Source organism: Coregonus clupeaformis, chromosome 24, assembly GCF_020615455.1.
Source record: "Coregonus clupeaformis isolate EN_2021a chromosome 24, ASM2061545v1, whole genome shotgun sequence".
NCBI lineage: Eukaryota > Metazoa > Chordata > Actinopteri > Salmoniformes > Salmonidae > Coregonus > Coregonus clupeaformis.
The window spans coordinates 54,782,811-54,807,294 of NC_059215.1; the positions used below are offsets into that span (position 1 = coordinate 54,782,811).

At 41.6% G+C, this 24,484-nt stretch overlaps 1 protein-coding gene across 1 annotated transcript in view; it reads left to right on the forward strand.

Moving 5' to 3' along the window:
- The first annotated feature begins 11,532 nt into the window (after positions 1–11,532).
- The window catches only part of LOC121537875 (E3 ubiquitin-protein ligase HUWE1), a 95,700-nt gene continuing 82,748 nt past the window's right edge, over positions 11,533–24,484 (forward strand). Inside the window, 6 exon segments of the mRNA XM_045207348.1 lie at positions 11,533–11,617; positions 12,692–12,777; positions 22,532–22,582; positions 23,195–23,264; positions 23,421–23,519; positions 24,226–24,432. Coding sequence (XP_045063283.1) covers positions 23,220–23,264; positions 23,421–23,519; positions 24,226–24,432 — 351 coding nt within the window. The 5' untranslated portion in view covers positions 11,533–11,617; positions 12,692–12,777; positions 22,532–22,582; positions 23,195–23,219.

Sequence of the window (24,484 nt, forward strand, 5' to 3'; positions counted from 1 at the left end):
TTTCCATCCAATTGGCGTCAAATTTCCATGTGAATATGATAAGATCTGCATAAATAAGATATGCGCATATCTTTCCCACCAGAGATGTGTTTCCATCAATTTGACTTGTTGTGGCGAAAAGTCTGTGCGTGATGAAGTAGAGCACCTAAAAATAACTTTGCGGTTAAATTCCCATGTACCTAATAAAAAATACAAGTTAAATGGGTTTCCTAAAAATGTTGCATTATATAGTGAATGTGCCCCCTCTGGTATTGGAATGTGCACTCTAGCCAACAGTTCCCAGATAGCCTACATGATGAGATTATTATGGACAAAAGAGCAAGATTATTTTAATTTGTCAAATGGCAGCCAAGCATCGATCATCATGGCTCCAGAATAAGACCCTAGATATTTATTGGAAAGGAGCATCAAGCTCATCACCTTGCACTTTCACCACCCTGTGAAGTTCATCATAATTTAGTTCATCTGTATTGTAATAAACACCATGTCTTCCTGAGTCGTAGTGGGAGGACCACACAACATGTCATCACGTGACTCCAAGTTTACTTCCATATGATGGTTATTATATCAATATTTGTGCATAAAAGTGTTTCAACCGCCATTTCTCGCATACTTAATTTTACGCCCACCTTGTCTAGAGTATTTTGTTTTGTTGACATTTGGAAAGTTTACCGACAAATTTGCTTTTTCCATTAGGCCTGTCTTGACATTTTTTATCCGACAAGTACTTTACGCGATTAAAAAGGTTGGATGAAAACCTGGTTACTAACAGCACATTTTCAGTTTCCCCCTCCCCACTCAAACCACTCACAGACAGTCCTAGCACATTTCTTGCTTGAGAGATTGTTCTTTGCTAAGAAACTATTTTTGTTTATTTTGACCATTTTAATTTAAAATAATCACAGTAAGGTACATAATTGTTACCCAGAAATGATTTGATATTGAGATAAAAACGGCTGCATTGGACCTTTACTGATATACTACATCAACTATGACTATAGTCAACTCATCCTTGACCGCTGGCTATGTCCCTTCCGTCTTCAAGAGAGTGAGAGTTGCACCCCTTCTCAAAAAACCAACACTCAATCCCTCTGATGTCAACAACTACAGACCAGTATCCCTTCTTTCTTTTCTCTCCAAAACTCTTGAGCGTGCCGTCTTTAGCCAACTCTCTTGCTATCTCTCTCAGAATGACCTTCTTGATCCAAACCAGTCAGGTTTCAAGACTGGTCATTCAACTGAGACTGCTCTTCTCTGTGTCACGGAGGCTCTCCGCACTGCTAAAGCTAACTCTCTCTCCTCTGCTCTTGTCCTTCTAGACCTGTCTGCTGCCTTTGATACTGTGAACCATCAGATCCTCCTCTCCACCCTCTCCGAGTTGAGCATCTCCGGCGCGGCTCACTCTTGGATTGCGTCCTACCTGACCGGTCGCTCAGTATCAGTGTGGATGACGGATCACCACCTCAAGCTGAACCTCGGCAAGACGGAGCTGCTCTTCCTCCCGGGGAAGGACTGCCCGTTCCATGATCTCGCCATCACGGTTGACAACTCCGTTGTGTCCTCCTCCCAGAGTGCGAAGAGCCTTGGCGTGACCCTGGACAACACCCTGTCATTCTCCGCTAACATCAAGGCGGTGACCCGATCATGTAGGTTCATGCTCTACAACATTCGGAGAGTACGACCCTGCCTTACACAGGAAGCGGCACAGGTCCTAATCCAGGCACTTGTCATCTCCCGTCTGTTGGCTGGGCTCCCTGCCTGTGCCATTAAAAACCCCTACAACTCATCCAGAATGCCGCAGCCTGTCTGGTGTTCAACCTTCCCAAGTTCTCTCACGTCACCCCGCTCCTCCGCACACTCCACTGGCTTCCAGTTGAAGCTCGCATCTGCTACAAGACCATGGTGCTTGCCTACGGAGCTGTGAGGGGAACGGCACCTCCGTACCTTCAGGCTCTGATCAGTCCCTACACCCAAACGAGGGCATTGCGTTCATCCACCTCTGGCCTGCTGGCCCCCCTACCTCTGCGGGAGAACAGTTCCCGCTCAGCCCAGTCAAAACTGTTCGCTGCTCTGGCACCCCAATGGTGGAACAAGCTCCCTCACGACGCCAGGACAGCGGAGTCACTCACCACCTTCCGGATACACTTGAAACCCCACCTCTTTAAGGAATACCTGGGATAGGATAAAGTAATCCTTCTACCCCAACACCCCCCATTTTTTTTATTATTTTGTAAAGTGGTTAAAACTCACCTTGTCCGAGAGAGAATTACACAGCTATCAAAACACCACGCCAAGGTAAGCCTACACCAAACACACAATTAATTAGATTTATTTTATTTTATTCCCGTTGTGAAAGATGAATGGAACCATTTATGTATTTTTATGGGTATTATGACGCGTCCACTTTGGCGGACTATAGAACAGTGTCTGGTCTTGAGTGTGAAGTCACCAGCTCTGCTGGTCAGCTACTGTGTAGCAACCTAGCGCTGCCAAAAGCCATGGTCTGCCCTAGAAAGTCGAATGTAAATTACGATCGCCAGAACTGCTCCCCAAAAGATGTGATGGACAGTTTGGGCTCCAAAATGTGTTTCTTATGATCAAATTCGATCCCCACAGCGAATTAATTGAAAATTCGCTACAAATCGAGATATTTAATTAAATTGTGATCCACTCTGACTACTACATTTGTAGTCACACAGGACCACGTGCTGACACAGACCAATCACAAGCCAGCAGGCTACAAGGAGGCTCGCTCTCATGCCATAGACATTAATTAAGGTTACCGCTCCGGTACCGCTTGCCGTGCCTTGGGTGGCTGGAGTCTTTGACTATTCTTTGGGCCTTCCTCTGACACCGCCTAGTATAGAGGTCCTGGATGGCAGGAAGCTTGGCCCCAGTGAGGTACTGGGCCGTACTCACTACCCTCTGTATCACCTTACGGTCGGATGCCGAGCAGTTGCCATACCAGGCGGTGATGCAACCAGTCAGGATGCTCTCGATGGTGCAGCTGTATAACTTTTTGAGGATCTGGGGACCCATGCCAAATATTTTCAGTCTCCTGAGGGGGAAGAGGCATTGTCGTGCCCTCTTCACAACTGTCATGGTGTGTTTGGACCATGATAGTTTGTTAGTGATGTGGACACCAAGGAACTTGAAGCTTTCGACCCTCTCCACTGCAGCCCCGTCGATGTGAATGGGGGCGTGTTCGGTCCTCCTTTTCATGTAATCCACGATCAGCTCCTTTGCCTTACTCACGTTGAGGGAGAGGTTGTTGTGCTGGCACCACACTGCCAGGTCTCTGACCTCCTCCCTATAGGCTGTCTCGTCGTTGTCGGTGATTAGTGATTAGGCCTACCACTGTTGTGTCGTCAGCAAACTTAATGATGGTGTTGGAGTCGTCGTGGGGGAACAGGGAGTATAACAAATCATTATGGTGGGAGACTATAACACAGTGTTAAGTACCTCCATGCCCTAAAGGAAATCACTCTACAAACTATCATCACCATGCCCTTAAGGAAATCACTCTACAAACTATCATCACCATGCCCTTAAGGAAATCACTCTACAAACTATCATCACCATGCCCTTAAGGAAATCACTCTACAAACTATCATCACCATGCCCTTAAGGAAATCACTCTACAAACTATCATCACCATGCCCTTAAGGAAATCACAAAAATTATGGACACATTAGAAATAGTGGATATTTGGAGACTAAAAAACCCTGACCTAGTGAGATATACATGGAGGAGACTTAATCAAGCTAGTCGTCTTGACTACTTTCTTGTCTCTTTCTCTCTTGCATCAAAGGTTAAAAAAGTATAGATAGGAGACAGAATGCGATCGGATCATCATCTAATTGGCCTTCACATACCGCTTACAGAATTTCCACGTGGACGGGGATATTGAAAATGTAATCAAAGTCTACTGGAGGACAATTTATTTTGAACTAAGACAAAATAATTTATAACTGAGTACAATATAGGTTCAGCAAATCCGCTTATTGTTTGGGATACCTTAAAATGTACCTTCAGAGGTAATTCAATCCAATATTCATCAAGAATAAAAAAGCCGTTTCTGTCTAAAAGAAACAAGACTAACAAGGGAAATACATTAACTAATAGTACAGGTAGATAGCAATACAAACGATACTACAGAGATACACAATATGTTAGAGGAAAAACTAAAAGAACTGGAGGAACTTATTCAAGAACGATCTAATGTAATCTATTACAAAAATACAGCAAACTGGATGGAATATGGAGAAAAATGCACCAAATTCTTCTTGAATCTCCAACACAGGAACACTACCAAAAATAATTTGCAGAAACTCGTTGCTAAAGACGGAGTCACCTATGATTCTCCGAATGATATTTTAAAAGAGGAAGCTAAATATTTTAAGCAGATGTTTTCTTTTCCGTTTCATCCTCAACCTCTGAATGACGATTACTGTAAGGAATTATTTCCCAATAATACAAAAGATGGAAAATTAACGAAATGTACAAAAAGATCAGTGCAAAGGCCAAATTACAGAGGAATAACTTTTTTAGACTATTTCGTCCTTTCAGTCTGGAAAACCCCCAGGGCTTGATGGCACCAGGGCTAGATGGCACCAGGGCTTGATGGCATACCGGTAGAGGTATATCAAGCCTTTTTTATATACTCAAAGCGCCATTATTAGCTTGTTTGAACTACTCTTATAGAAATGGTAGTCTGTCAGGTACTCAGCAGGAAGGTCTGATTTCACTATTATTAAAACAAGACCCAGATGGCAAATATAAAGATCCAGTCTATCTAAAAAAACTGGAGGCCTCTTACATTTCAATGTTGTAATGCAAAAATACTAGTGAAATGCATAGCACTCAGAATTAAAAAGGTTTTACCAGGTATTGTTCAGGTTTTTTACATGGACGATACATTGGAGATAATATACGACAACTACTAGAAACAATAGAACAACATGAAACATCTAAGAAGCCAGGCCTGGTATTTATAGCGGATTTTGAAAAGTCCTTTGATAAAGTAAGACTGGATTTTATTTATAAATGCCTGGATATTTTCAATTTTGGTAATTCTCTTAGAAAATGGGTAAAAGTAATGTATAGCAACCCTAGGTGTAAAATTGTAAATAGCGGCTACTTCTCAGAGAGTATTGAATTGTCAAGAGGAGTTAAACAAGGGTGTCCGCTCTCACCATATCTATTCATTATGGCCATTGAAATGCTAGCTATTAAAATCAGATCAAATAACAACATTAGAGGATTAGAAATCCAAGGCTTAAATACAAAGGTGTCCATGTATGCCGATGACTCAAGTTTTATATTAAGTCCGCAAGCTAGATACCTGCAATGTCTCATTGAATCTCTAGATAACTTTTCTGGACATTCTGGACTAAAACCTAATTATGACAAGTGTACAATATTACGTATTGGATGTTTAAAAAATACAACTTTTACATTACCCTGCAGTTTACCTATAAAATGGGCTGACGGTGATGTAGACATACTTGGTATTCATATCAAAAAATATATAAATGAGCTCTTCACAATGAATTTCAATAGAAAACGTGTAAAAATAGACAAGCTCCTGCAACCATGGAGAGGTAAATACCTGTCTATTTATGGAAAAATGCCCTGATTAACTCCTTAGTCATATCTCAGTTTACTCACTTACTTATGGCGCTGCCTACTCCTGATGATTCATTTTTCAAATCGTATGAGGAAATAATATTTCACTTTATCTGGGATGCTAAACCAGACAAGATAAAGCGTGCCTATCTATATAATGAATATGAACTGGGTGGGCTGAGATTGTTAAATGTAAAAGCACTAAACCTCTCTCTAAAAGCTTCACTTATACAAAAGTTTTACTTGAACCCTAAATGGTTTTCAAGTAGATTACTAAGAAAAGCTCATCCATTGTTTAAAAATGGCCTTTTTGCCTTTGTGCAGATTGCCATGTCTCATTTTTGATTAATTGAAAATGAAACATTTTTCAAAGTATCTGTCTTTTTCAAAAACCATTGCAGAGCTGGTTACAATTTAAATTTCATCCCCCTGAAAAGATAGAACATATATTACAACAAATATTATGGCTGAACTCAAATGTGCTGGACTCCAATTATTTATTGAAAAATGTTTGAAAGGGGTATTTTGTTTTTAAATTATATAGTAAATTGGAATGGTAGAGTTATGTATTTTATGGAGTTATCAGAATTGTATGGGAAGGTCTGCTCAATCCAAGATTACAACCAGTTGATTACAGCATTACCCCCAAAAATGGAGGAGGCAGATGGCAGCAGGAGGAGGTAGGGAACTGGTCTGTCTGACCAATATAAAGGATCAAAACTGGCGGAGGAATAAAAATAGCATAATGAGGAAAGTATACCAGTTTCATTTGTGGACCAGTATGTTGACAGCTGTGCCAACAGATTGCAAAATAGTTGTAAGAGATTTTTGATGTACTGATTCCATGGTACAAGGTGTATGAGTTGATCTATAAGATAAGATTCAAGAATTTTCAGCTAAAATTATTGTACAGAATTCTTGCCACCAACAAAATGTTGAATAATTGGGGCATACAATCATCACAGCTCTGCAGATTTTGTTGTGAGGATACAGAATCAATAGACCATTTGTTTTAGTATTGCCCTCAGGTAGCCTGCTTCTGGTCTCAGTTTCAGGAATGGCTGAAAAAGCATAACATTAATCTAAAATTGACCCTAGAAATAGCATTGTTGGGAGATCTGGAAAGACCTGGTCAGTCAAAGACTAATATACTAACACTCTTAGTAAAAGTATTTATCTTCAACTCGCAATCTGTGGATTCTATTCGATTAGATAGATTCAAAATGTATGTTAAACATCACAGCATAGTTGAAAGATACAGTGCATTCGGAAAGTATTCAGACCCCTTGACTTTTTCCACATTCTGTTGCGTTACAACCTTATTCTAAAATTTATTAAATCGTTTTTTCCCCCCTCATCAATCTACACACAATTCCCCATAATGACAAAGCAAAAACAGGTTTTTAGACAGTTTTGCAAATTTATAAAAAAATTGAAAACGGAATTATCATATTTACATAAGTATTCAGACCCTTTACTCAGTACTTTGTTGAAGCACTTTTGGCAGCGATTAAAGCCTTGAGTCTTCTTGGGTATGACGCTACAAGCTTGGCACACCTGTATTTGGGGAGTTTCTCCCATTCTTCTCTGCAGATCCTCTCAAGCTCTGTCAGGTTGGATGAGGAGCGTCGCTGCACAGCTATTTTCAGGTCTCTCCAGAGATGTTCGATCGGGTTCAAGTCCGGGCTATGGCTGGGCCACTCAAGGACATTCAGAGACTTGTCCCGAAGCCACTCCTGCGTTGTCTTGGCTGTGTGCTAAGGGTTGTTGTCCTGTTGGAAGGTAAACCTTTGCCCCAGTCTGAGGTCCTGCGCACTCTGGAGCAGGTTTTCATCAAAGATCTCTCTGTACTTTGCTCCGTTCATCTTTCTCTCGATCCTGACTAGTCTCCAAGTCCCTGCCACTGAAGAACATCCCCACAGCATGATGCTGCCACCCCCATGCTTCACTGTAGGGATGGTGCCAGGTTTCCTACAGACATGATGCTTGGCATTCAGGCCAAATAGTTAAATCTTGGTTTCATCAGACCAGATAATCTTGTTTGTCATGGTCTGAGAGTCTTTAGGTGTCTTTTGGCAAACTCCAAGCGGTCTGTCATGTGCCTTTTACTGAGGAGTGGCTTCCGTCTGGCCACTCTACCATAAATGCCTGATTGTTGGAGTGCTGCAGAGATGGTTGTCCTTCTGGAAGGTTCTCCCATCTCCACAGAGGAACTCTGGAGCTCTGTCAGAGTGACCATCGGGTTCTTGGTCACCTCCCTGACCAAGGCCCTTCTCCCCCGATTACTCAGTTTGCCCAGGCGGCCAGCTCTAGGAAGAGTCTTGGTGGTTCCAAACTTCTTCCATTTAAGAATGATGGTGGCCACTGTGTTCTTGGGGACTTTCAATGCTGCAGAAATATTTTGGTACCCTTCCCCAGATCTGTGCCTCGACACAATCCTGTCTCGGAGCTCTACGGACAACTCCTTCGACTTCATGGCTTGGTTTTTGCTCTGACATGCACTGTCAACTGTGGGACCTTAAGTAGACAGGTGTCTGCCTTTCCAAATCATGTCCAATCAATTGAATTTTCCACAGGTGGACTCCAATCAAGTTGTAGAAACATCTCAAGGATGATCAATGGAAACGCTAACCGGATGCTTCACATTTATACATCTGGTGAAATATCTGGGTCATTGTCTATGGCGACGTTGGCTAGCTAAGTCAATTATGTGTATAAACCCTGGATGACTGACAGAGGGCGCTGTATTGAAGCCACCGCGAAGCCATCTTGGCACTCCTCCTCATTGTAAAACGTATTTTGGAAGCACACACCTATGAGGGGCCTCCGTGTTGAGGATCAGCGTGGCAGATATGTTGTTGCCTACCCTTACCACCTGGGGGCTGCAAGATACATACTGACAAGATACATGTCTCTACGCCCTACAAATGGGAGTTGTTGTCCACAAAGCGGCACAGCGGCCTGTCTCGCTCCCGCCTATCCTTTCTTTGGATTGGTGGATACATCTCATTATTGTAATCCTTTTTTGAATATTCGATGAGGGTTGTTGACGTCAACCACCTGTATTCAATAGAGAGATTCTATGCTACTAGCCTCATGCCATGAATATGCATAGCCATCTCTAGAAAATATCAGTACACTTGTAACAATTTAAGCATTCCGAAACTTCTATTATATCAAATAAATCTCACATTTTTTTGTTGACCAAATTCGACTCTCTCATTGACCTGCTGGAGGGAGACAGATTTTCCGCCAAGTTGGGCCTCCTCTTCCTCTCTGGGTTGACTCTCTCAGGCAGGATGAAAACGACTACATCACCCATGATCCTTTACTAGTTATGGCCAGTACAAAATTGCATGTATTTAAGTATTGTTGTAGTGGGGACAGTAACATAAAAAAATACTTTAAGGAAAAAATATGTATTTATTTTTTCATTTGTATGTTTAGCTCACATAATATAATTTAAAAGTATGCATTAAGTTGTCTGTAATAGAATGAACGTGCCAAAAACGAATGTAGACATTAATAAATGCATTGCTATAGCTTCCAAAATATGTTTTACAATGAGGAGGAGTGCCAAGATGGCTTCGCGGTGGCTTCAATACAGCGCCCTCTCTCAGTCATCCAGGGTTTATACACATCATTGACTTAGCTAGCCAACGTCGCCATAGACAATGACCCAGATATTTCACCAGATGTATAAATGTGAAGCATCCGGTTGGTGGTTTCACTCACTACCAAATATGGTGATGAGAGGAAGCCCATTGGCTGTCAAGTGGGAGAAGATGGAGCGAGATGGATTTTAGTCGACATTCTACTCATTTTTACATTTTACATTTTAGTCATTTTAGCAGACGCTCTTATCCAGAGCGACTTACAATTATTGACTGCATACATTCATCAATTTTCTCATCGATGAAACATTTGATCTCCATACAGTTTTATGTTTGCAAAACTAGAATATGTAACAAACAGAGTGGACTGCGCGTTGTAGACTTTACACGTTGCACAAGTTTCAAAAAATGACGTTGTTTAGAAGGAGTGCAAGGGCAAATTGAGTTATTGCACACACGCACTTCACAGAGTAGGCATTCCCTAACGGAAATATGCAAATAAATGCTAGAACGCGCCAATAGGATCTCACTAGATCGTGCTTGGCTATGCCCACCTCCTTGCTTGTTCTGCCCACTATGATCCATTTGCTCCCATTGGAAACGACAGGCTCTGGTCTATCTTACATTTTAGTCATCTAGCAGACGCTCTTATCCAGAGCGACGTACAGTTAGTTAGTGCATAAATTTTTCATACTGGCCCCCCGTGGGAAACGAACCCACAACCCTGGCGTTGCAAGCGCCATGCTCTACCAACTGAGCTCCAGGGGCCCTTGTGTTAGTTATAAAAATATTTGACATCGCGTACAAGTGTGATCAGGGATTTCTATTGGAGAAGCAGTTTCTAGCTATCTTCATACTGTACTGTCTTTGATAACATGCACAGTTGAATGAGTACAGACCCCTTTCTGTGTTTGCAAACATTGCCGCACAAGGGCGATGCGCGCAAGTTGGTGGTAGAACAAGGGGGAGTTCTTAAACAAGGCCAGCAAAAAAAGCCTCTATTTACATGTTGCTTATGAGTGCATTTCCCACTAGTTTTGAATTATAGTTAGATTTTAAGGCTCCGATAAATGTCCTGCTTAATATAATGTTTGTGTCATCATCGCAAATCAACTGCATTACACTTAAAAAAACACTTAAACTTCAACCAGTAAAATGGCTCTTTGGCTAGCTTTTGCTACTGCCTATATCAATTAGCGTTAGCATTGTAGCTAACATCTGCTGCATCAACATAGTTATCACAACCAAATATAATCTTAGCGACTGTTCAAGTAAGAATCAAAACATAATTGTAAGCGTATGAGAACTCCAAAAAGTTATTTTGTTTAGAAGTAATAAAAACGTTGAATGGGTGCCACTAGAGATCCTGGTTCGAATCCAGGCTCTGTCGTAGCCGGCCGCGACCGGGAGACCCGTGGGGCGGCGCACAATTGGCCCAGCGTCGTCCAGGGTAGGGGAGGGAATGGCCGGCAGGGATGTAGCTCAGTTGGTAGAGCATGGCGTTTGCAACGCCAGGGTTGTGGGTTCGTTTCCCACGGGGGGCCAGTATAAAAAAATAAAATGTATGCACTCACTAACTGTAAGTCGCTCTGGATAAGAGAGTCTGCTAAATGACTAAAATGTAAATGTGCAGATGGTGATGACATTCTTACTGCGACTCGCACGAATCTATGCGTGACGTAAGTGTGTCGTGTACTGGAAAAGGGTATATATGGTTAGTTATTAGGGTAGTGACAAATATACACTGTATGTCTTTTTTGGGGGGAGGTTCCCCTTTCCCATGTTGTATCACAAAGTGTAATGGATCTATACTATTGCTCAGTTGGGGGCAGTAATGCAACATATTGGATGCCAACCGCGGTTAAACCCCACAGAAGAAGAAGTAGAAGAAGAAGAAGCAGAAGAAGCGCAGTTTGAGCTACTCCAGGAAGTTTCGTTGCAGACTAGCTCAGAGCTGCCACCTCTCATTGTGTAACTCAAATTGAAGGTCGACCGGGGTACTGCAGGCTGCCATTAGCAGCTAAATTATCCTTCAATGTGCGATTTTAAAATAATTGGTTCAAGGACATATATCTGGTGTATTAGAAGCAATTATTGGTACCATGATTGTCTTCTAAACATTTTGTTCTTTACACGAAGATTGTCATTTTTCCATTCACTATAACGGGGATCCTGTTTGCAGCAAATAATGCCTGCAGTACCGAGGTCGGCCATGAACTTCCTTGGCTTCAATGACATGGGGCAGTCGTTCTCCCCTGCACGCCACTCGCCAGAAGGCCCAGAGCAAACATAGGAAGCGCAGTTGTTCTCGCGAGATCTAAACTTAACCAGCTCGCTAGTGCAAGATGGAGAAATGAAATTTACACGCATCTAAGGTAAGCAACTATATGCATATCCGCGTTAACATTGGGCTATAGTATGATGAATTGTTGAAATTAGGAGTCTTTAAAAACTGTGTTCATATTTGTTTGATAGTGCTAAGCAGGGGTCTGAAATGCGCTTCGTTTTAGGCTAAAATACGGACATTCTGCTGTGTGAACCGCCATTATTATTTTAGCCATGGACCATGCATAGTCCCACCAGAGGTTTCTGTATTTGGTCCCACCGACTGAAAAACCGTTGTGGCAAAGATCATTTAAATACACTCTGTGGTTGTGGTGCGCCATGCACGCGCGAAACAGACACTGCAGCTTGCGTGTTTTGTGAAAAGCTTGCTATGCTTCCTGCATTTTGTGGACCGTAAAGTCATTTGCAAGAGGCAGATGCCCTTTGGTTTGAGAATTACAATGAGTTAGTCGATTAACCATGTAAACACGAACCTCAGCGGCAGAGAATCACATATCCCGTTACGACTGTAACTACTAATAGTCTAGGATCTAGTCGAGATTGCAGATGAAAGTTTAGCAGAAAACCGACACCAATGTAAAAAGAGGCCAGCTAGCTAGCGAGTTATTAAGCTAGCTAGCTCTGGACATCACATTATGCCTGTATTTGGATTGACAGGTCGTTTGTTTGATGAGTAGATCATAGAAATGGTATTCAGAGCAGAACAGCCAGCACACATTCATTTATTACTAGTAAGTAGAGGTTGTTAGTTGATTTAGGTCAGATCAGCCCATTTGGATTTGAAATAAAATGATGTATTGTTGACATTGTGGGACTAGTCAGTAACATTTGAGTTGTTCATATTTGATTATTAATAAGCCCAGTCTTTTTTGTCAATTTCTCATGAGCCTTTAGATTGATAATTCATCCAATTTCACAATCTGCCGCCAATATTCAATTTTCTTTTATCTATGATGGTTCCCTCATACCCTTCAGATTCATTGAATAGATGGGTCTACCATGGTCTTAGTTCTTTTTTGTTCATCTATAGGTTTGGAATGTCCCCTCAGGGCCCCAGCTGTCCCCCAAAAAACATTTTGCTCAATAGATGTGGTTGTTTTTAGGCTTTCAGATTGTTTTAGGAGACCACACAAAACTATGCTAAGGAGGAAGAAATGATGTTGGCGCTAATGAACCAAAGCAGTTTCTGGTATGTACCAACTACTAGTAGTATTGTACTACTACTATAATTTACAATAATTATTTATCTCTTCTAACAATGTTGTTGTTCTTCTGTTATAATTGTATTATGCTGTTTATTTAACTATAAGAATTAGGGGATGACTTGAGAGTATTTATTTATACTAACATGTTTCATTTTACTTTGAATTGTAGCTAAAAGCATTTTGGGCATCAGAAAGCCATTGAATAGCAATACAGTCTAATTGATGTCAGACAGACAGCGGCAGATCAAGATTATTCCAGTGTCCCACTGTCTTCTAGAGACCATTGTTTTCCTTCTGACATCCTCCTGTCATATAGTGTGGTTAACCTTCTTGCTGCAGGGCTCTAAGGGGGCTTTCACACAATTTGTTTGGAGTGTTTTATTCCCCGAACTCTGGTTCGTTTAACCCAGGGGTGTCAAACTCATTTTAGCTCAGGGGCCACATGGAGGAAAATCTATTCCCAAGTGGGCCGGACCGGAAAAATCATGGTATATATAACTTAAAAACAACAACTTCAGATTGTTTTCTTTGTTTTAATACGATCAACATACAACATAAAGCTGGAGCCTGAGGACAGTGTGTCCAAAATAGTACAAGCACAACATCACTATTAATCATAAAACACGTCAAGTTTATTTGAAAAAGAAAAAGAAAAAGAACACACAAACACACAATGCCTCAGTGATTAACAGAACTGTTTCACAGATCACAGAACTATATCAGGGTGTCATTTCTCAGGCAGAAATGTAGATACAAATAATGAAATCCTGTTCCCCAAACAAGTGCAAGAACCACAGAGTCAAGAATAGGTTAAATATACAAATAAAATAAAAACAATTAAAAACAATAGCACATCAACATAAAAACATATAAACATAAAGCTGGAGCCTGAGGACAGTGTCCAAAAGCACAACATCACTATTAATCATAAAACACCAAGTTATTTGAAAGTTCTGAGGACAAAGAACACACAAACACACAATGCCTCAGTGATTCACAGAAGTATATCACAGATCACAGAACTATATCAGGGGTGTCATTTCTCAGGCAGAAATGTAGATAAAAATAATGAAATCCTGTTCCCCAAACAAGTGCAAGAACCACAGAGTCAAGAATAGGTTAAATATACAAATAAAATAAAATCAATTAAAAACAATAGCACATCAACATAAAAACAACATATAAACATAAATCTGAAAGCGTTGCTCAAACTCCCGTAACAGTCCCGTTATTTTATCTTTGAACCGCTTCATGTCTGCCACATGTTGGGTCGCGCACACATTTTTCAGACAGGGGAAGTGAGCTGCATCACCACCGGCAAGTTGCGTCTCCCACAATGACAGCTTCAACTTGAAAGAATGTATGCTGTCATAATACTGCGTGACAACTTTGTTGCGCCCTTGCAGCTGTTTGTTCAAGTTATTCAGGTGCTCTGTAACATCCACCATAAATGCAAGGTCCTGCATCCATTCTGCGGAATGAAATTCTAACACTGGTTTGCCCTTTTCTTCCATGAACTGTTCAATTTCTTCTCGTAAATCAAAGAAACGCCTCAGCACAGCAACTCGGCTTAACCATCTTACCTCAGTGTGGTATGGCAGGCCATAGATGTGGTCTTTCTCTCTGAGAAGGCTGTCAAACTGACGGTGATTCAGGCTTCTGGATCGGATGAAATTAACAGTTTGGATGACCACCTTCATGAAGTTATCCATCTTTAATGACTTGCAACACAAAGCCTCCTGGTGCAAAATACAGTGAAAAGTCAAAAAATCACGTCCTCCATTTGCAGATTGCACTTTCTCTCTGAACTTTGTCACAACGCCTGCTTTTTTCCCGATCATTGAGGGCGCACCATCTGTAGCCAGGCTGACAGCGCGGGACCAGTCCACTCCGACCCTGTCCAGCGCGCCGACGAGTGCGGTAAAATATCAGCTGCTGTCGTTGTATCTGTCATCGGCACCAACTCCACGAACTCCTCGGTGACGGTCAATGTGTCATCAACTCCGCGGATGAAAATGGCCAGTTGTGCAACATCTGTAATGTCCGTGCTTTCATCAATTGCAACCGAAAACGCAATAAATGACTTTACTTTTTGCTTCAACTGGCTGTCCAAATCCACTGAAAGATCGGAAATCCTGTCTGCAACTGTTTCTTGTCAGGCTGATATTTGCAAAAGCCTGCCGCTTTTCAGGGCACACAATCTCCGCTGCCTTCATCATGCATGTTTTTACAAATTAGCCCTCACTAAATGGTTTTGAAGCAACTGCGATTTCATTAGTAATGAGGTAGCTAGCTTTCACTGCAGCGTCACTGATGTCTCGGCTGTGAGTAAACACAGACTGCTGTTTCTTCAGACCCGCCAACAGTTCATTCACCTTCTCTCATCTCCGCTGTCCTTGAAAGTTGTCATATTTGTCGGCATGAAGACTCACATAGTGGCGACGAAGGTTATATTCTTTCAGCACTGCAACATGCTCTGAACACACCAAACATACAGCTTTCCCATTCAATTCAGTGAATAAATAGGATGACCATTTTTCTTGGAACACTCTGCACTCTGCGTCCACTTTTCTCTTTTTTGACAGAGACATATTGGGGCAATGAGGGTGCCAAAGCACATAATGTTAAAAGTAGAAGCCGTAATAAATATTGCGGGCAAAACAAAGTAGCTCATTGGCTGCACGTGATTGACCTACTTGCTCTGCCCCGGTATAAACAGTTTGCTTGCTTAACACAATTGCTATTGCGCCATCCAGTGGACGCAATTGGAACAGCAGTTAATTTTATTGAAAAATTGATTTTATACTTTACAAAATTATTATTATTTTTTTTTTTCAAAATCATCTCGCGGGCCGGATTAAACCCGTTTGCGGGCCTGATACGGCCCGCGGGCCGGACGTTTGACACCCCTGGTTTAACCCTTTTAGTTCGGTTCGTTTCGACTGGTGTGAACACTATCTGCACTCGGGAGCACACTAAACAACACACCGTGGTTTTCTCAAAAAGGCTGGTCTCGGTCCGATTCCATTCGTACTGTGATGCGGTTCGCTGCAGGTGAAAACGCAGTCTGGACCAAACACAGGAAAAGAACCAGAGGCGAGCTATATTATTGGTTGTTTGACTGCAAGCATTTGATGAAATGCACGCAGCATCATCATTTCATATCTCAGGAATATAGGCGACTGAATATAGCCTGTTCACCTCGCAGTTAGAGCAGCTATTGTGCTATTTCCTGTTCTTTTTGGAAGATCAAATTAGCTAAAGTAATATGACGATTGGGACACACAAGTGATGCTTCATGTCATGATAAACATAATTGGATTTAACGTGAGCATTTTGTGCAATAAACAAATTACTAGCATGAACACGTGATTTTGTTTAGGCCTTTTAGTTTGTTTGACATTTGGCAATATGAAACCAACCTGACCAAATGGAGGGGAAAAAAACAATGTAACAAAAAATCTAACTCTGATTCGAACTATAGCTCAAATAATTGGCCAAGAATGCATATACAGTGCCTTCGGAAAGTATTCACCCCTAGACTTTTTCCACATTTTGTTAGGTTAAAGACTTATTATAAAATTGATACAATTGTTTCCCCCCCCCCCTCAATCTACACACACTACCCCATAATGAAAAAGCAAAAACAGGTTTAAGAAGTGTTTGCTAATTTATACAGTACCAGTTTGGACACCTACTCATTCAAGGGTTTTTCTTTATTTTTTTAACTATTTTCTACATTGTAGAATAATATTGAAGACATCAAAACTATGAAATAACATATGGAATCATGTAGTAACCAAAAAAGTGTTAAACAAATCAAAATATATTTTATATTTGAGATTCTTCAAATAGCCACCCTTTGCCTTGATGACAGCTTTGCACACTCTTGGCATTCTCTCAACCAGCTTCACCTGGAATGCTTTTCCAACAGTCTTGAAGGAGTTCCCACATATGCTGAGCATTTGTTGGCTGCTTTTCATTCACTCTGCCGTCCGACTCATCCCAAACCATCTCAATTGGGTTGAGGTCGGGGGATTGTGGAGGCCAGGTCATCTGATGCAGCACTCCATCACTCTCCTTCTTGGACAAATAGCCCTTACACAGCCTGGAGGTGTGTTGGGTCATTGTCCTGTTGAAAAACAAATGATAGTCCCACTAAGCCCAAACCAAATGGGATGGTGTATCGCTGCAGAATGCTGTGGTAACCATGCTGGTTAAGTGTGCCTTAAATTCTGAATAAATCACAGACATTGTCACCAGCAAAGTACCCCCACACCATCACCTCCATGCTTCACGGTGGGAACCACACATGCAGAGATAATCCGTTCACCTACTCTGCGTCTCACAAAGACACGGCGGTTGGAACCAAAAATCTCAAATTTGGACTCCAGACCAAAGGACACATTTCCACCGGTCTAATGTCCATTGCTTGTGTTTCTTGGCCCAAGCAGGTCTCTTCTTATTATTGGTGTCCTTTAGTAGTGGTTTCTTTGCAGCAATTAGACCATGAAGACCTGATTCACACAGTCCCCTCTGAACAGTTGATGTTGAGATGTGTCTGTGACTTGAACTCTGTGAAGCATTTATTTGGGCTGCAATTTGAAACTGGTAACTAATGAACTTATCCTCTGCAGCAGAATAAACTCTGGGTCTTCCATTCCTGTGGCGGTCCTCATGAGAGCCAGTTTCATCATAGCGCTTGGTTATTGCGACTGCACTTGAAGAAACTTTCAAAGTTCTTGAAATGTTCCGGATTCACTGACCTTCATGTCTTAAATGATGGACTGTTGTTTCTCTGCGCTTATTTGAGCTGTTCTTGCCATAATATGGATTTGGTCTTTTACCAAATAGGGCTATCTTCTGTATACCCCCCGTACCTTGTCACAACACAACTGATTGGCTGAAACGCATTAAGAAGGAAAGACATTTCACAAATTAACTTAAGAAGGCACACCTGTTAATTGAAATGCATTCCAGGTGACTACCTCATGAAGCTGGTTGAGAGAATGCCAAGAGTGTGCAAAGCTGTCAAGGCAAAGAGTGGTTATTTGAAGAATCTCAAATATAAAATATTTTGATTTGTTTAACAGTTTTTTGGTTACTACATGATTCCATAGTGTTATTTCATAGTTTGTCTTCACTATTATTCTACAATGTAAAAATAAAGAAAAACCCTTGTATGATTAGGTGTATCCACATTTTTGACTAGTGTATTATTATTATTCTTTTTTAAACTGTCACATTTACATAAGTATTCAGTCTCTTTACTCAGTACGTTGTTGAAGCGCCTTTGGTAGCGATTACAGCCGTGAGTCTTCTTGGGTATGACGCTACAAGCTTGGCACACATGTATTTGTGGAGTTTCTCCCATTCTTCTCTGCAGATCCTCTCAAGCTCTGTCAGGTTGGATGGGGAGTGTTGCTGCACAACTATTTTCAGGTCTCTCCAGAGATGTTCGATCGGGTTCAAGTCCAGGCTCTGGCTGGGCCACTCAAGGACATTCAGAGACTTGTCCCGAAGCCACTCCTGCGTTGTCTTGGCTGTGTGCTTAGGGTCGTTGTCCTGTTGGAAGGTGAACCTTCGCCCCAGTCTGAGGTTGTGAGCACTCTGCAGCAGGTTTTCATCAAGGATCTTTTGTACTTTGCTTCGTTCAGCTTTGCCTCGATCCGAACTAGTTTCCCCAGTCCCTGCCGCTGAAAAGCATCCCCACAGCATGATGCTGCCACCATGCTTCACCGTAGGGTAGGTGCCAGGTTTCCTCCAGACGTGACGCTTGGCATTCAGGCCAAAGAGCTCAATCTTGGTTTCATCAGACCAGATAATCTTGTTTGTCATGGTCTGAGAGTCTTTAGGTGCCTTTTGGCAAATTCCAAGTGGGCTGTCATGTGCCTTTTACAGAGGAGTGGCTTCCGTCTGGCCACTCTACCATAAAGGCCTGATTGTTGGAGTGCTGCAGAGATGGTTGTCATTCTGGAAGGTTCTCCCATCTCCACAGAGGAAGTCTAGAGCTCTGTCAGAGTGACCGTCAGGTTCTTGGTCACCTCCCTGACCAAGGCCCTTCTCCCCCGATTGCTCAGTTTGGCCAGGCGGCCAGCTCTAGGAAGAGTCTTGGTGGTTCCAAACTTCTTCCATTTAAAAATGGAGGCCACTGTATCTTTGGGGACCTTCAATGCTGCAGAAATGTTTTGGTACCCTTCCCCAGATCTGTGCCTCGACACAATCCTGTCTCGGAGCTCTCCGGACAATTCCTTCGACCTCATGGTTTGGTTTTGCTCTGACATGCACTGTAAACTGTGGGACCTTAAATAGACAGGTGTGCCTTTCCAAATCATGTCCAATCAATTGAATTTACCACAGTTGGAGTCCAATCAAGTTGTTGAAACATCTCACGGATGATCAATGGAAACAGGATGCACCTGAGCTCAATTTCGAGTCTCATAGTAAATGGTCTGAATACTTATGTAAATAAGGTATTTTTTAATACATTTGCAAAATAATCTAAACCTGTTTTCACTTTGTCATTATGGGGTATTGTGTGTAGATTGCTAAGGGTTTTTATTTATTTAATCAATTTTAGAATAAGGCTGTAATGTAACAAAATGTGGAAAAAGTCAAAGGGTCTGAATACTTTCCAAAGGCACTGTAATGCTGGCTTCACCTTAATGCTGCAATTGCATGGGCAAATGGAAGAGTAAACCCAACAGTTCATTGCATTCATCTAATTAATTTTACTAGATTGCCAAAAGTATGTTTGCTCACCTGCTGATGTTTTACATTTACGAAGTGCTGCTTGCTAAATGATAGTGGAGACGAGTTCTGCCTACACTGGTATACCTTCGGCTCATTCAGGGGATAACATTACCCAGTAGTTACACGGTGGATGGATGGTGACTTGTGTTTATGTTTTAAAGAACTTAATAGAGGATCTATAGATACAAGTCTTGTGATAAAGAGAATAACTGGACAATTTGGTTGCTGGATAGGGGATAGATAAAAGGTGTGCACCAGTACTGGAAAAGGTAAAAGGGGGTGTTTTTGATAGTTACTATTTTCTGAAAATAATACTTTATGTGAACAAAAAAATTGTCCTCCACCCCACAAAGTATTTTGATACTTAATAACACACAGGAATTCAAATCCGAAATATTTCTGCAGTTAAAATTAAAAGATAAAAAGAGATATATGAACATATTTTAGAGGGAGGGATAAATGAACGTCCATCTCATATCACAGGTAACTAGCTACGCAAATTTGAGCAACTAAAACTCTGAAATACACCACCAACTCGCTGTCACGTTTGGTCGGTATGGGGGAATGATTCAGCGGGTTATTATACGTTTCGGCTAGCTAACCAACTGGCTAGCCAGCGCGTGTGCGGTAAGTGAGGGCGTCTTTTTATCCACCTCAAGCATAATATTATTGGAGGAGGTATGGTAAAACATAAACGACCGATTAGTTCACGTCTAGTCGGGTGTGACTGTTGCCAGCTAGCGAGTTGTGTGTATTTGTGAATTGGTAAGGATGCAGGGCAGGAGAGTACGGGCTTCTTGTGAGGCCTACTGCAGCCGGGCGCTAGATTTGACGGCGTGTTTAACCGTTTGAGGAATGGGGAAAAAAAACTCGCGGTAGCCGTGGTTGAATCGCTCCACTTTTCATTACTATGCTAGCCTCAGCATAACTTGTTAATTTGCTAGCGAGTTTACCACACATTCGTTAGATACGTCTTATTTTCTATTGCCTCTAGTATTTGATTTTTTTGTGTTGACATCCTCAAAAACAATATTGAAAAAAGTAGCTAGTTAGCCAGTTCCCCACTGTCTGCCAGCTAGCTAACTAGCTGCTAACTTACCTCCCACCCAGACATTTTGGCTTAACGCGAATTTACTCGTTTTCTTTCGAAGAGGTAGCAATTCATATTTATGATTAAAGTTTAGCTAGTTACCCGACTGAAATTGTTTTTCAATTAGCTAGATAGCCGCGTTAGCTAGTGAACAACTCCCTTTTTCAGCTAGCTAGCTAATCATTTCCTTACCGCAGTAGCTAGCGAGCTACAGTAACGTAAGCTAGCTAACAGTTGCCTAACTACCATTCGGTTGATGCTGTGTTTTCGTGTATGCTTCTTTGATAACGTAAGCTTTGTTTTGGATAACAACATGCTTGTCTGATGTTAGGCTAGGTTGCTAGCTAGCTAATTTTGTTACGTTGAGTATGACCCTTGGCCGCGCGTTATGTAGAGAACGTTAATGTTAGCTAGCTAGCTATTAGTTGGCCATATGACATTTTTTTTAAACAAGAACGCTGGTAGCTAGTTAGCCAACTGCGATGTTCTCGGATTCTGCGGTCTATTGGTGAACATTCTTTGTATTTTCAATACAAACGTTTGAATGCTTTTGAAGTACTTGCCCTGACAGGTTCAAGACATTAAACTGGTAACGTCATCATTCAGCTATTCAGTTATGTTGTAATGTAGATTAATATAGCTAATATACTGGTTAACTTGTTCATCAAGAGATTGTATCAGCAAGGTTTTCAAACGCTTCGAACCAGCTGAGCAAAGTCCCTGAATTCAGTCAATTGCAAACAGGTTGAGGGTTGCATGCAGCCATAGCCTTTCTGATTTGTCTGGGGTTTGTAGTGAACCAAGCCTTTTAGAGATAATGTGAAAATTACCCATGTTTGATCGTATGTTGCTCAGAGAAATACTGGTGGAAATGTGTGGATGTGCAACTACCCTTAGGCCTATACTTTTGAACCCACACTTGGCTGTCTTGCTCAGAAGCTGTGTCCAGACTGCTGACTGTTACCTAATTGTATAGGCTACCTGATTGGAGTCTGCACCACTGAGCAAATTGATGTATCTAGTTAGGCCCTCCTTGGTCTGTCTGTCTGTGTTGGCAGGGGGCATGTTAGAGTTCAGAAATCCACATTTTCATAACACAGACCATCCAAAAAATCTACATTTTAAACCATTTCACCTGTGTTTTATATTAAAGTAAAGTTTTTTTTTTGCTTCAATAGAGTGATCAGGGGCATGCAACTATAATTTTCCTTAACTGAAAATACATTAGTGCAACACATTAGGCATAAAATAGCTTCATTTTCATCAGATGACAACAGAAGTGCAACGCTATTTGGCTAGCAGCCACACAAGTAAATGAGCTGACAATGAAAAAGCAAGGTGATGCATGGCCATCATATTTCTAATGTTTATCATAAAAATAATGCAGCCAGCTACATTTCCTAATGTTTTGCTTGAAGTTAATCTTGCATTTTACTTGAGAAAGTAGGCTACACGAAGAAAAGCACCAGAGAAAAGTAGCTAGACATCAGCTGTATGCTGATTGTTTATTCTCATCCCAGTGAAGTGCAACTGAAGCGTCAAATTAGTCTGACACAGAGCAGAAATTACAAAGAGGCATTATAGATCTGCGTTTACAAAATGCAGCAAGATATTTGTTATACGTTATCTTTTTTTCTTCATGGAAAAACACAGAATTCTGCGTTAACACGACCCCTGGTTGGACAAGAGACACCCATTTTTCATGGGAGGAATGATTTTTGATTAGGGCCAAATGTCAAAATGAGTTTGTTATGACACTTCACACTATTCTCTCCCTTACAAGGGTTGAAAGGCTTGTAGGGAAATTAGTGCCTTGACACAGGAGAAAATGACTTTGATTCCTTCATATTGCCTGCATCTTTGTAATGTGAATGACTGTCTTTCTCTTGTTTTAGGCATTGTGAATGAAACATGCTGTTAAGTGGGTATTGCCAAATTACTTAACTGTAAGTGACACATGTATATTCTTCTTCTCTAAAATACACATTGCATAAGTTCCATTTCAGTCCGAAATCAATTAAACTTACCTTGTACTATTTAACTGCTCATTTCTGTTGATCAAATCAAATTTTGTCACATGCGCCGAATACAACATGTGTAGACCTTACAGTGAAATGCTTACTTACAAGCCCTTAACCAACAATGCCTTTTTAAGAAAGAATACCAAACAAATCCAAAAAATACAATATAAAATAATACTAAATAAAAGTAACAAATAATTAAAGAGCAGCAATAAAAATAACAATAGCGAGGCTATATACAGGGGGTACCGGTACCGAGTCAATGTGCGTGGGCACTGGTTAGTCGAGGTAATATGTACATGTAGGTAGAGTTATTAAAGTGACTATGCATAGATAAACAGAGTAGCAGCTGCGTAAAAGAGGGGGTGGGGTGGGCAATGCAAATAGTCTGAGTAGCCATTTGATTAGATGTTCAGGAGTCTTATGGCTTGGGGGTAGAAGCTGTTTAGAAGCCTCTTGGACAATTTCCATGGAAACACATGCATTGTTTTTCTACAGACTGCATGTTAATCTATGATATGTTCTGCATTCCAACAGGATTATCAGATAGAAGCTATTGACAATGAAGGTTGACAGAAGCAAGTTAAAGAAAACCCCCACAGAAGCTGTGAGTATGCATCATAATGTTGGCTCTGTCTGTAGTCCGTCTTGGACTCACTAGGAGGTCCCCAGGCCTGCACTCTGTGTACATGTCCTTTACAGTCCTCCCCCTCTCGCTCTCTACCACCCTCCAAACTCCTCTCTCGCCCTCTCTTCCTCACAGCCTGCGGACTGCAGGACGCTCATAGAGAAGCTCAAGGGATGCAGCGACGAGCAACTGCTGTTGGAGCTGCAGCACATCAAGACCTGGAATATTGGCAAGGTGAGCAGGAGGGTAAAATACCTAGGGGAGGGAGAGGCACTTAACAAATTATTTGTTAATGTCACACTTCTGGGTGACGTTCATTCTTTGTATTAGATCACATTTTCATACAGAGGCGGTACCTTACCCGATCAGGTAAATATATAGAAATGTTTCAGATTTCCCAGAACCAGTTTAAGAAATGTTTCAGGTTTCCCAGAACCGTTTTAAGCTTCCTCCTCATTTTTAATATTATGCGTTTTAGTCAAATCAAACTTCATTTGTCACATGCGCCGAATACAACATGTGTAGACCTTACCGTGAAATGCTTACTTACAAGCCCTTAATCAACAATGCAGTTCAAGAAAATATTTACCAAATAAACGAAAGTAAAAAATTATAAAAAGTAACACAATAACAATAATGAGGCTATAAACAGGGGTTACCAGTACCGAGTCAATGGCTTAATCTGGATCTGGGAAACCGGCACTGTGTATTAAACCGACATGACCCTGAATTGGGGTCACCTGAGACATATCCTCGTTCACCTGGGCTGTAGAACAAACAATCCTCTGACACGTAACAGTTATATTCATTACATTTCTATCTGTAACGTTCCACAACATTTGTCTGCTGAACGTGGCCCAGGTGTTGATGCTCAATCAGCAGAACGTTACCTGTATCTTAAGTGATTTCTAGAGTCCTCACCTGCCCCTCTCCTCTCCAGTGTGAGCTGTACCACTGGGTGGACCTGCTGGACCGCTTCGATGGGATCCTGTGTGACGCGGGCCAGACTGTGGAGAACATGTCCTGGCTGCTGGTGTGTGACCGGCCGGACAACGGGCAGCTCAAAGCCCTGCTGCTAGCCGTGCTCAACTTTACCGCCCTGCTCATCGAGTACAGCTTCTCCAGGCACCTCTACAGCTCTATAGAGGTAGGAGTAGGACCACTCTTCAGTTAACACAATGACCAGGGACAGTAGGACC